General features: G+C 53.1%; 1 protein-coding gene across 1 annotated transcript in view; it reads right to left on the reverse strand.

Moving 5' to 3' along the window:
* The window catches only part of SEZ6L (seizure related 6 homolog like), a 163,026-nt gene that overhangs the window by 50,295 nt on the left and 98,919 nt on the right, over positions 1-13,812 (reverse strand). Inside the window, exons 2-6 of the mRNA XM_045841017.1 lie at positions 7,502-8,260; positions 7,167-7,300; positions 6,183-6,375; positions 4,126-4,311; positions 316-481 (exon numbers count right to left, since the gene is read on the reverse strand). Coding sequence (XP_045696973.1) covers positions 316-481; positions 4,126-4,311; positions 6,183-6,375; positions 7,167-7,300; positions 7,502-8,260 — 1,438 coding nt within the window. The remainder of the gene's footprint in view (positions 1-315; positions 482-4,125; positions 4,312-6,182; positions 6,376-7,166; positions 7,301-7,501; positions 8,261-13,812) is intronic.

Genomic DNA, 13,812 nt, shown 5'->3' on the forward strand with positions numbered 1-13,812 from the left:
TATCAGGAGAAAGAATGAGGAGGAGGGGCAGCGTGTAGGGGGTGGTCTGATTCCCTTTTCGCCTCTTTCCTCATCTTGCTGTGTGACCTAGGGCAAGCCCCCTTCCCTCTGTCTGGCCCGGCTGCCTTACCTGTAAAAAGAAGGATCAAAGCTGACGATGGCTAAGATTTTTGCCATCCTCCTAGCTCTTTCGTTCTTGACTTCCACAAGCCAGAATTTCAGCCATTCCAAGACTCCAAGTCCCTAGCCACATTCTAACACTCTGGGAGGGAGGAAGGGAGGGAGGGAGGCTAGCCGGGGCCCTCAGAGGTTTACCTGTCCTTCTCGTGGAGTGAGAGCCACTCAAAGTGAAGGTGCAGCTTCTGGCCCTCTGGAGCTTCAATCGTCCACACGCAGAACTGACTCCCATTGGCGTTTCCAGGGTAACTTGGGGAGAGGACGTGGCCGATGGTGGCGTTGTGCACAGCCCCTCCACACGGGGCTGGGGGCAGAAAGTAAGTGTGAGTGGGTGATGGGGGAGGGGGAGAGAGGGGGAGGGAGGGGGGAGAGAGAGAGAGAGAGAGAGGGAGTTACATCCTCCCCGATCCCCACTCCTATCCATTCACGGGAGAAGCAAGACCATAGGGGAGACCAAGGGAAAGCCCTGTCCTCTGGGTGGGCCCCCCTGTGTGACAGAAAGTCTCACTCCATGGTAGGAGCCATTGCTGTGTGTGTTCCGTGGCAGGAAATAACTGTGATTTGAGGATGCTTCAACAGTGCTGGCTGTGCTCTGCTTCTTAATTATACAATGGTCATCAAGAAAGACATAAAGAGGCAGTTTACAGAAGATAAAATACACTTTTAGTACATAGCAAGCACTAAAAAATTCAGACCCCCTAATAGTAAAGAAATGCAAATGTAAACTATATCCTATTCTCACCCACCAAATTGGTCAAGGGGAAAAGTAACAATAACCCGGCGATAATGGGGTGACGGGAAACGGCCACTCTCACTCAGGACTGGTTAGAATGCAAATTGTATGAACCCTCAGGACAGAGTTTTAGTGAAACAGCTTAGATAGTATTTTCAAGCGCTGTGACCCAATAATTAAGGTTCTGGGAATTCATTCTAAGAAAAGATTTATAGGTTTTCACAGAAGTTGATGAATGAGGATGTTCACTGCTGGACTTCTTTTAAGAGACAAAAATGAGAAACAACACGAATGTCCACTCACAGGGGACTGGTAAAATAAATACATTCCATGCATGCAGTTTTTAAAGAACCACGTTCTCAGAAGAACTCTTGAGAATATAGGAGAATGCTCACTGTATTTTAAGTAAGAAAAAAAAGCTAGGAAGACCACATCTGCCACATCTATTTCAATGAGCTGTATGCAAGGGTCAGTTGAGACCATGAACATAAACGTGATTTGCTCCTGTATTCAATACATTTGTATTTCTTGAAAGCTTTTTCCAATCAGAACCATATACTACTTTCATCATCAAAATCTAATAAGTATTAAAGAGTGATTGATGAACTTGGAAGATCATCACAAGCGTAGAGAGGTAGTCCTTTTTGTATTCTTAGGAGATACTTGGTTCTCATTAAATGGTTTTTTGGGGGGACTGTACAGCAAACAAGGACTTGTGGTAGGAGAGAAAGGTAGACAGTTCTCTTTGCTCGGGACTTGGCTGGGACTTAGAGCAAAGACATCGCTAGGGAGCCCGGCTCTCCTTTCAGCACCACGGACAGAGCACCGCGTCCCTGCCCAGGCTGTCCACGCATCCGTCCTAAAAGAGACGCTCACACCTGGCCGGAGCCACGGATCTGCTGTGGCTCCAGGACGAGCGACGAAAGCTCCCTGAACCTGGAACTCACTGTAAAATGGCAATAATACTCCCACCCTCCTTAGACAGCCGCGGTGAGGAACCAGGGACATGCTGCACGCAGGGGGCCGGGCGCAGTCCCTGGCACAGAGTAGGCGCTGAAGCAGAGCCAGCATTAGCGTCCTACGGCTCGGGCGCTAAGGAGGTGGAGGACACTGTCCGTGAGGGGGGCGCTGGCCATCTGTCCTCCCCGAGCTGCTCCTCATTTGCTGCCTTTCCACCCTTTTCTTGCTTTATTAAGCTGACCGATAGCTCTCTTCGGTTTCAATTTGCCAGCCGTGGCTCTCCATCTATCTTTCTTAGCACAAATTGAGGTTTAATTTCTCCTTGATTTCACACATAGATAAAAATTAACGTGAGAGAGGTGCAGAGACCAACTACCCTATGTTTTTTTTCTCTCCTTGTTAAAAAGAAAAGAAGAAAAACTCTGAAAGGCCTTGGGGGAACAATACTGCAACCATTAAATCTCAGAATTTATTATCAGCTCTCATTTGCTCTTTGGATTCCACTGGTTATGGAGGGTAGGAGTTATGTTTATTGTTCCAAGTGTTCTCCTTGCGTGTGGCTCATGGCCTGGCACATAGTAGGCATTCAGTTAACATGGTACCTTTGCCCTCCTGGTCACCATCAGGACTTTTGAGAATCTAATAAGACTTTGCTGTCTTGGTAGCCCAGAGGGGTCAAGGCTTTGCCCACTGGTCAGGAACCTGGTGGAATGACCCAGTGCCTCTCAGTCTAGCATGTGCGTGTGCGTTACACAGGGGGCGTGTTTAGATGCATATTTTGATTCCATTGGCCTTGCATTAGGGCCAGGATTGTGCATTTCTAATAATCTCACTGGTCAGCAGACCACATTTTGCATAGCGAAGGTGCAGTAAGGAAAAACTTGGGAGAGTAGGTTTCTGGACTCAGTCAATGCCTGTCTGGTGACTCTGGGTGAGTGCCTTCACCTCCATGAGCCTCAGTCTCCTGGTCTGTGTGATGGGGAGAAGGGTTCCACCACGTGGGATTGCTGTGAGGAGTTACTGCAGCCTTGACATTGTGCTCAGTGCATATGAACTGGGCTCATGGCCGCAGCCACACCAAAGGTACAAGCAACAACAGAAAAAATACATAAATTAGACTTTGTCACAGTCACTTTTTTTTGTATCAAAGGACACTATCAAGAAGTGAAAGGACAAGCCACAGGATGGGAGAAAATATTCTCAAATCATATATCTAATGAGGGTCTCATAGCCAGGATATAACTCCTTCAATTCAGCAATAACAAGTCAAACAACCACATAAAAAATGGGCAAAGGCTTGAATAGACATTTCTCCTAGAATACATACAAATGGCCAAGGAGCACGTGTGAAGCTCAATATTATTGGCCATCAGGGAAATGCAAATCAAAACCACAATTAGATATCACATCATACCTACTAGGATGGCTATAATAATAAAAAGAAAACATGGAAAATAACAAGCATTAGCGAGGATGTGGAAAATTTGTTCTCTTGAACGTGGCTGGTGGGAATGGAAAACGGTGGTGCAGCCACTGTGAGAAATAATCTGACAGTTCCTGAAAAAGTTAGACATGGAATTACTGTATGATCCAGCAATTCTACTTCTGGGTCATACTTCTACCCCTCGGACCCCAGAGAAATGAAAATACATGTTCACACAAAACTTTCACACAGATATTCATAGCAGCATTATTCATAAGAGCCCAAAGTGGAAACGATTCAAATATCTACCAATGGATGAACAGATAAAATGTGGTCTATCTAACAATGGAATATTATTCAGCCATAAAAAAGAAATGAAGTTCCGATACACAGCACGACAAGGATGAACCTTGGAAATGAAACGCTTAGTGAAAGAAGCAACTCACAAAAGATCACAGATTGCATGATCCCATTTACAGGAAGCGTCCACGGTGGGCAAATCCACAGAGACACAAGCGTGTGGGTGGTTGCCAGGGCTGATGGGGAGGGGACCATGGGGAGTGGCTGCTAATGGGGATGAAGTTTCCACATGGGGGTGGTAAAGATGTTCTGGAACCACACAGCGGGGTTGGTTGCACAGTACAGGGAGTGCACGAGATATCACTAATGGTCCGTGTTAGGTGATGGGCGTTTTGTAGCAGTTATCTGTATTGGGAGCAGTCTCTCCCCTGGGGAAAGAGCCTAAGTCCAAGGTCGGTCTTAACGCCCTGGGGGTTGGCCCCTCCCCTCTCACTGCACCGTGCCAGTGCAGTCTGCTGAGGCTGCAGCGTACCTGAGCAGATGGGCTCGTGGCTGCTCCAGTGGGGCTTGGAGGCGTTGATGCACGTCAGCGTCCTGGCGCCCTGGAGCTCGTAGCCCGGGTGGCAGTGGAAGTGGGCCACCCCGCCCGAGTGCAGGTCCATCACCGTGACGTCCCCGTAGTCCGGCCGGCGGGGGAAGTTGCAGCTCAGCATGAAGGCTGGGAAGAAATGCAGAGGCAGGCGGTCACCCCTCCGAGGGTGGAGACGGAGAACGTGACCCACTTCCGGGGGCCAGTGTGTGCTGAGGAGGGAAGCTGAGGCCCCTGGGGACTCGGGAGAGCTGGAGGCAAGTATTTCTGTCTCCCGTTGATCGCACGGGGAGCATGTGGTCCAGAGCTCCCGGCCCTGGCTGACCAGAGACAGCAGGTTTGGGGTGCAAAATGAGCTCCGAGCCTCCTTTGAGCCGCTCTCCACATGGACCTAGAACGGCTTCTCCCCGGGAAAGGAGGGGCAGTGTTGCCCTTGTGGGGGGAGTCCCACCTGCACGAATGCTTCAGAAGTTTGTTAGAGATGCAGACTCCTGGACCTGAACGAGAACAGCCAGCCCTTCGGGAAATGTCGGAGGGGAGGAAAACTTGAAAACAATTGTCCTGGGAGGCAAGTGGCTGGGCTTTGGAAGGAGACCAAGTTGAATTTACTTCCTTACCCTATCACTTAGACAATGTGTGACTTTGAGAAAGTGATACTGTGCCCTAAACGTCACTTTCCATGATCTTTCCAGCAGAGTGGACGATTGTCCCCACCTCCCCAGAGGTGGTGAGGATGACGTGGGAAATGCCTGGCATGTAGGTGGCGTTCGCTGCACCGGGGTGGCAGCAGGGGGCATGTGGCTCTGTTGAGTCCCTCGGTTTTCCGGTTTTCCGAAGAGGATGCTCAGCTCCTCCTAGCTCCACCCCCCCACTGCGGTCTGCTCTCCCCTGCAGCACGGGGCCCCCGCACTCTCTGCACCCAAGTGCCTGGCTCAGCGAGGGATTCCTCCCATTTTTTAAATTAGCAAACAACAATATCGAAAAGTTGTGATGAAATGAACGCTCCCATATCCAGCCATCCACTTGTTTCAGAGAAGTTAAAACTGAATTGTTTTTCCAGATATCTGGTCCGTCTGATGGGAACGTGGATGGTCCCCAAATTCTAGATGGCTGGCCACTGACTCCACTTTCTACTCCGATATTTGGAGAGTTGAGCGGGGGGAGTTCCCAGTGAAGGGAAGTAAGCCAAGGCCGTGGGAACTGCCCAGAAAGTGGGAACTTGGGAAAATGAGGGAGAGCAAGAGAGAAAGAAGACAGGATGGAGGGTGGGAGTGAAGAGAGGGAGAAGGGGACAGGAAGGAATAAAGGAAGCAAGAAAATACAGAAGTAGAGAGGGGGGAGCGGGAAGGAAGGAAGGAAAGAGAGAAATGAACAGGAAGCAAAAGAAGGTGCGTTCAGAAGCAGGTGAAATGGCAAGAAAGCAATGCCGGGGAAGAAAAAAGAGACAGGGACCCTGGTGGCCGGGCCCTGTACGAAGTCCACGGACTCTCATGTATCGAACGCAGGAGCTGTGAACTTGGAAGTGAGGCGTTCTCATCCGCACGAACATGTAACTGCACTGTGGTGCTTCCCTCAGTCACGAACGTGGGGACAAACTGCCACGCAGCCACAGAATCTCTGACTTTGTCACCGGGAGAAATCACAGATATTTTCCCGTCATAATGGAGAGCTTGACATATTTCTTACGCTCCTCAGAGCTTTGAAATTACAGTGATTATCAGAACTGCCAGGAGATTTTAGTATTTAACGTGTTAAGGAGGTACACAGATTACGGTATCAGAGATTAAAGCAATATTTTGACAACTGTAATTCGCTATGACTGGTTCCCTTCTTAGTTGACATAGTTTTTTTTATGCTCTTACGCACATTGTTTGGAGAAGAGGTCTATAGGTACTACCAGACTGCCAGGGGGACCCCGGGACAAAAAGTTTGAGAGCCCACAGTTTCCAGAGGGAGACGGAGGCGAACGGCCGCATCCCGCCAGCCTCGGCTGAGCCTACCCTGGTAGTGCAGCTGGAAGGTGCCCAGGCCGTCGTCCTGGAAGGTCCGGAAGTAGACGGAGATGGTGTTGGTGGGGCTTCGGATGACCTGCCCCTCCACCAGGAGTGTCTGGTTGGCCAGGACGGTCAGCGTGGGGCCGTCCACCCCGCGGATGGACAGCAGCTCGCCCTCAGACAGGTTGACACTCTTCACCTGGGGGCAGGCGGGGTGGGGGGAGGGACAGAGAGAAACCGAGTCACGTCTGAGCCACGGGAAAGGCACATATCCAGACCTCTGACCTTGGCCCAGAAGGGCCTCCACCCCGTGGTACCAGCCTCTTCTTCCCGCTCCACCCGGTTTTCCCCTCGTGGGACAGTGAACCGGACGGTTCGCCGCTCCCGGCCCCGTCTCTTCAGGCCCGTCACTCTATGGGGTGGCCAGCCGGGGAAGGTCTGGAGCCAGGTGAGTGCGCGCAGGTGGTAATGCACACCGAGTGCGCTCTCGGGCCGAATGCTCCCTGTACATTGCCATATCCACTCCTCCCTTGACTCTGTAAAGTAGCAACATTATCACCTTTACTTTACTGATGGGGGAACTGAGGCTCAGAGAGGCGGAGTCCCCTTGCCCAACGCCATGCAGCTTTAACTGGTAGAGCTGAGACCCCAAAATCCGGGTGTCTGAATTCGGCACCGCCTTCATTTTCCGTCTGAGTTTACAGGCAAAAGTCTACGGATGGAACGAACCAGGTGGGGCTTCCGTGTGTGTGTGTGTGTGTGTGTGTGTGTGTGTGTGTGTGTGGTATGCAGGGCAACAGAAGGCTTTCTTTCCTTCTGGGTATAATGCCTCACAGGGTATCGGCATGCCCTTCCCTTCACGTGTGTCCAGCTAAGGCAAGGAGAGGCCCGGGAGAGTGCGGATGCTAACGGAGGCCTGGCTCCCACGGTCCTCCAGAGACTTCCTGCTGGAAGAGGCGGCAGCCACTAGGGGCGCTCTGCGGCGGTTACCTGGAGCTCCACCCCGTAGCCAGTGTAGACCGTCACGTTGTACGTGCATTCGAGGAAGTTGTTGAGGGGCAGGGGTGGGTAGTCGCTGGAGTCGATGTACCCTTCGGGGTCTGAGAGGCTCACGCTGCAGAGAGCTGGAGGAAAGCGCTTCAGTCAGTACCCGAGAGGAGCTCAGCTGACACGGGAGCATCACTTACCACCTGCTGCTAGGCACTGTTCTGAGCAGTGTTTAATAGACGGTAAGTGATGGTGCGGCTGGGACCTCCCTGCCCCCAGGCCCCGCCCCCCCGGGTGCCTGGTGGATGCTGCAGCAGGCAGGATTGGGGGCTGCCTACCTGGGGCCTGCTCTGTCGTGATGACCGTGGTGGTAATGATGGTGGACGTCGTGGTCTCCTGGCTCTCCTCCGAGGCTGAGCCGGTCAGCTCATTCTCACCTTTGTCCATCAAGGTCATCGGACTGGCGTCCTCAGCAGGAGCCTCCTGGGCCTCATCGGGCACCACGGGCTCCCCGGGGTCCGGCCTCTGGGGGAGCGTGTGGGCCACGTAGGGCTGCGAGGTGAAGGGAGAGATCTGCAGGGGTGCGGGCGTCGTGGGGCCCGCACCTTCCTTCCGGTCCAGCCAGAGGGGCTCCTCCGACGGCAGCCGAAGGGTCTCCCCACCCGCGGAGGCCACCGGATCGGGGTCCCCTGGTGGGCCAGCCTTCCTCGTGGCCAAGGAGAGGAGACCCAGGCCTGGGGATGCGGGCTGGGACCCCGCCCTCGGGAGGATGGCTGCGGAGGTGGCCTTTGGTCTCAGCTGTTTCCTGGACGAGTTCACCTGCTTGAGCGAAGGCAGCCTCTTCTTTGGGGGGAAGGCGAGCTTGGTGCTGGGCTCCTCCGGAAGCCGTGTGGACAGGGCCACGGGCTCCGGGTGCACAGAGGGGGCCGCCCCTTCCAGCTCCGGGTCCTGGAGCTCTTCCCCCGACTGCGCTGGGCTCGGAGGGGCCGTCGTCACTTTCTCTTCCAGGCTGACTTTGCTCGGACCGGTGCTCCCTAGTGCTCCCGAGGGCAGGAGGTAAGTACCAGAAGGGCCAGCGTCTCCCTCCAGGGGCGCATCTTGGGGAGAGGAGAAAAGCCACCAGTTAGCTTGGGGCTGGGGGGTGTGGGTCCTCCCCCTTCTCTCAGATTCCCAGGGGAGCCCTCCTGAGGTGGCTCCCAAGGCTCCTGGGGGCTCAGCACAGCCGGCTAACAGATCGGGGGCTGCCTCTTTCCCTTCCTCCCTTTCTCCCTCCTTTCCCCCTTTATCCCCATTTCCATCTTCGTTTTCTCTCTCCCTTTCTCTTTGTGCCGGCCATGGAGATGCAGGGTCGACCGTGCCAGGCCTGGGCTCAGCATTCGGGCTACAGAAACCGAGGGCACAGGGGCTGTCTAGTGGTATATGACCTGGGATAGAGAATAGGAAAGTAGAAATAATCGCATTTGATGGGATAAATGCTTAGAAAGAGGGAAGTTTGGCACGCTACTGGGACAGAGGGGACAGGGCCCTCACCTACTCTGCAGAGCAGGCCCACTGAGCACAGCTGGGCAGGCGGTTCACGGCACAAGGACCCCCGCTAAGAGGGTGAGTGGGCTGTCATCTGCCCACACTCTCTCCTTCAGGCTCTGTGCCACCCCTTCAGGGCTGGACTGCCCTCCTGGGACTGAGAATATTTTTTTTTACTGAATAATATATAAGTGACCTTGTGGAAGACACAGAAAGACTTGAGGGTTCGGGATCAGGAGGCCTGGCTGAGGTCAGCAGGAATGCGAGGGGGCAGGGAGCAGAGGTGGGAGCTAATTCCAAAGAAAGCTGGCGAGGTGGGGAGGTCAGGCGGGGCCAGGCCCTGGCGGCCCAGTACACCCTGCTGACGCCTTCTGATTTATTTTCGTCTTGAAAGTGAAACCACTCGGTAATCTTAAATAAGGGCTGGCCCTGGCAGCTCTTTGGCAGAATCACGCCTGCCTGAAAAATCAGCTTCACGAACTTATTTGAGGCCCATTCTGCCAGTTGCATGGTGACAAATGGCTTTATCTGAGCCTCAGTTTCTTCAGCTGTAAAATGGGGCTGTAATTCCCTATTTCCGGGGGTTGTCCTCCTTCCGTAGGTTAATGCAGGTAAAACACAAACACATACATGTACATGGGGGGGGTCACCCAGAGCGAGTGCCTAGCGCCTGCCACCGTTCTTGCTGTCATGCTTGGAACACGACCCTCAGCAGGAAGCTGGAGTGGTCAGAACATGCCCGATGTCAGTCTCGAGTTAGACAGGACTGATGGCTGTCCTTGTCACTTCTCTGCAGGGAGACACTCACTCACTCAGCCACAGCCTCGGGCCCTCCGGCACTGCCATTTCAATTTATTTCCGCAGCCCTCGGAAAGGCTCATTTACTTCCACGGAGTCGGTGGCAGCGGCTTAATCTCTATGGGCTGCAACAGTTTGCAACTGGCACCGGCCAGTGTTCCTGCCGGGTGACACTGATCACTAACCGGTGTGCCTGGCAGGCTGACGGTGGCGCCGGGCAGGTGTGGCCGTGGGGAGGAGAGGGCGCTCGCAGGACCCGAGGGCAGATCAAGGGCATTCAGGGGCCAAGCAGGCTTCCTGGTCGAGAGTGGGAAGCGTTGAGGCTTCGGAGTTGAACCTGGGTTCAAATCCTGCCTCTGACAGCGACAGGCCGCGAGAGCCTGGGCACGTCCGTGAAGCCTCTTTTGTGTAACAGAGATACTCTGTCTACCTCACGGAAATGGTCAGTGTGGGTCTGCCCCAAGGCTGTGGCTTTCATGCTCAGGGTCGCTTTTATCAAAAGATCGGTGTCAGTGCTCTTTGCAGACTGGAGTGAGCAGAAGGGGAAGGGACAAGAAGAGTGGAATATAAGAATCAGGGAATCTAGCTCCTGAGACCCAGCTGTGCCCCACTGCGCAGAGCTCAGAGGCCACCAGGGGCTGAGGGGTCCGTGGTGGCCCTATCCTGGCCTCTACCCCCTGGGGTAACTTTGTGTAGGCTTCCTCTTGTCTCGGTCTTCTGTCTCCGGGTCCAATGGGCTGTCGGGGCCAGATAAGGTCTGTGGGCCCTTCCAGCTCTGACTCTGTCAGTTTCCAGACAGATCGTGTAACTGGCAATTATTCCTAGCACCTTTTGTTAATCTTGTTTCCAAAAGGGCCCAGTGACGGCTTTGATCCTGACATTGGCTTGTGAGTTTTGTTGGGTCCTGTGGCTACATTAGTTTCAACTAGTCCCTTCCTACAAGTGTCCCTTTGATCCCAAGTGGGGGAGCTGAGAGAGAGGAAGAGGAAGAGGGAGGGAGGGAGAGATTAGGAAAATAATGTGTGTGAAAGAAGGTAACAAAAGAATTATAAAGGGCATAAAGCATGTTGGTGGGCCTTGGCCAGTAATAATAGTAATATTTATACCTTTTTATTTTTGATTATTTTATTGAGTGCTGAATATGTGCTAGGCATGTGCTAACATGCTTTGTGTCCTCATGTAATTCTCCATTCCTCATTTTTAAACTCATTTAATTCTTTCTCAGCCTTATTAGGTAGAAATTATTATTCCTGTTTTGCAGCTGAGCAAATTGAGGCTTTGGGACATTCATTAATGCTCCAAGGTCACAGAGTAAAGCTGGATTCCCAACCTCATTTTCCTGGTGTCAAACACCATGCTACTAGCTCTCTTAAGAATTAGGGGGTATTGCCCTGGCCGGGTACTCAGTTGGTTAGAGCGTCATCCCAATATGCCAAGGTTGCAGGTTTGATTCCCAGTGAAGGCACACACAGAATCGACCAATGAATGCGTAAGTATGTGGAACAACAAATCAATGTCTCTCTCAATCTCTCTCTCTTCCTCTCTCTAAAAATCAATAAATAAAAATTAAAAAAAATTATGGGGTATTGTGATCACTGACATCCTCCTCCTCAGCCTGAAGCAGCCTCTTCCCCCCAACTCCTCTCTCCAAACCCTCACTCTGTTTGCCTCTGCGCTGGGTGAGCTGTCTATCGAACCTCCCGGGGGGTACTCCCCATCCCCCGCCCTCGTTACAATACTTGTCATTGTCCTCCTCTGCCGGACCCATCTCGTTTGACTCCTCAGGGGTGGGTCCTGAAAGCTGAAGATTCAAAAGCTTCTCTAGGCACTCTTATTATCACGCAAGTTCATTTCCAGAACTTGGCACCTCACCTAACCTCCCACGCGTTCCTCATTCATTTTGCCTTCTGCGCGCCTGGGGTGGCAGGTGGCAAGCAGGTGCGGCAGGTGGTGACCCTTTCCAAGGCCTGTGACCTCCCCTGGTGATCCTAGCCCTTCGAGATCCAACACGGCCAACCAGAGCAGAAGGAAATGCGAGGGAGAGATTCCGTAACCAGCTCCCTCCCATGGCCGCCACTCACATCGCTGGGGGTGCCCAGGGTGAAACCCTGGAAGCCTCTTAGCAAGTAGGTCCAGCAGACCACTCAGCCCTGTTCCTTTGACAAGCTGACTGCCAAGGAGAGTTGCATATTCACCAGGTGCATTTACCTCCCTGCCCCTAGTGTTTCCACCTCGGGGCTGAGATATGACGGAACCGCCCTGGCCAGCTCCGAACTCGGGGCCATGCTCCAGCCAGAGGGGCGTGTATCTCCAGTCTGCAGTGTGTGCCGCCTGCAAGGCCCACAGGCCTTGCTCTCTGCCGGGATGCTGGCCAGAGGAGCGCCACACAGAACCAAGTCCTACCGGGAACTGGTCGCAATCGGACTCCAGGGCCCCAGAGATCCAGCACCTTCAGAACTTGCTTGAATGGGCCGGTTAGGCGGGGGGCCCCCATGATCACTGAGTTCAATCCGCCTCTCTTTCTCAGAGCCCTTAAAATGTTCAGCCGCTGCAGTCACATCTGGCTGACCCTTGAACACACGTGTTCAGCGCCCCGCTCAAACGCTGCCCACCAACCAATGAGTGAAAGCGTTGGGCACCCACTCTCTCTGCTGGTTGGCCCTCTGCGGGGGAGCGTCAGCACACTAGGATGGGGCCCCTGCACTCAGGGGGTTAAGAAGACACACACCACACAATAGTAGCTGATACGGGTGTCAAAGAGAAGAGATGGAGCTTTCATTGAGTCCGTATTGCCGCTACTCTCCCCTCTCTCCAGAGAATGGAGCAATATGGAAGGCGGCTGAGCATTTGTTCTGCCGCCCAGGTAGAGGGGAAGCACATTTCTCTCTCCTTTCTAACTTGGATGGGGAGATGGGAAACTGGACTGGGAAGCATCCCATTACAGTAAAAACTGCAACAGTTCTGAAACTGAAGTTTGGTGTCTTTTTATAAACCCTCACTTGAGGCCATGTATATTGATTTTAGAGGGAGAGGAAAGGAAGAAGAGAGGGAGAGAAACATTGATGCGAGAGAAACATCGACCAGCTACTTCTTATACGTACCCCTACAGGGGACTGGACCCACAAACTAGGCATGTGCCCTGACTGGGAATCGAACCCACGATCTTTTGGTTCACGGGACGGTGCTTCAACCCACTGAGCCACACTGGCCGGGGCTGGAGGTCTCTGCCTTAAATTCCGGGCAGCCTTGGAATGAATGGCGAGGACCGGCATGGATTCCGAGTGGCAGCCTAGCATCCAGCAGGTGCAAAGTGATGGAATGCAACGTGGAGGAAACCACCGCTGGGGGATGCTTCTGCTGTGATGCCCCATGAGCTGAGCAAGACGCAAAACTCCACGGCATGAATGGAAATGACCAGGAACAACCAACTAAAACAAATCGCAACGCAGAGAGTTGTCTGGTCTTGAAGGAGCTGCACCAATGGGATGGTCCTGGCTGCCTCTGGGTGGCGGGACTGCTGGGGGCGCATGTTCTTCCTTCTCCTTTTTGGTATTTTCCCCAAACCTGTATGACACATATTTAATTCTTTCCGAAGTGGAAAAAGAAAGTAAGAAAAGAGCAGGGGTCAAAGGCTGCCTTTAGCGCCGAGGGATGGAGAGGCTGATGGAGATGCAGACAGACGCATCTGTAATTACAGAAGCATTTTGTTCACCCTCTGAGTCATCCAGCCCCTTTGGAATCCAGTTTCCTGGCGGGGAGGATGGTCCCTCCCTCATTAGACCGCTCTGCGCATTGTGAGTACCTGCGGGAGGCAGGACTGGCGGGTACCTTGGTTGATATATTTTTGGGAAAGGGTTCTACAAGATGTTAACAACGTTCTAATCATCATGATTAACATCCGAATCAGTGGCGGTTTCACACTCCACAATAAAGGCCTGCCCAGCCCGCTCTGGTTGGTTTGCTTGGCCTCAGACGCAGACAGAACCAAAAATGAAACGCCACATCGTACAGGTCCAATGGCTCCTGGAGCTCACGGCTTCAAGCCGAGCACGAGAGAGACCTGGGTGCAGGGAGGGAGAATGGGCTGCGCGGGAGGACACGGCGCTTCAGCGGCAAAACCAGCACACCAGACAAAACCCAAACCCAAACCAGGAACATCTGGGCCCCCCCTGAAGAAGGCGGGCTAATCCTATGACTTCTACACCTGGGCTGGACAGTCCTTTGCTGGGGGGCAAGGGACAGTCCTGGAGGATGCTGGGCAGCATCGCTGGCCTCCGTCCACTAGATGTCAGGAGCAACTTCCCTCCTACTCCTGGTGGTAATAACA

This window comes from Phyllostomus hastatus, unplaced genomic scaffold, assembly GCF_019186645.2.
Source record: "Phyllostomus hastatus isolate PE091 unplaced genomic scaffold, TTU_PhHast_1.1 phas_contig_1162, whole genome shotgun sequence".
Classification (NCBI taxonomy): Eukaryota; Metazoa; Chordata; class Mammalia; order Chiroptera; family Phyllostomidae; genus Phyllostomus; species Phyllostomus hastatus.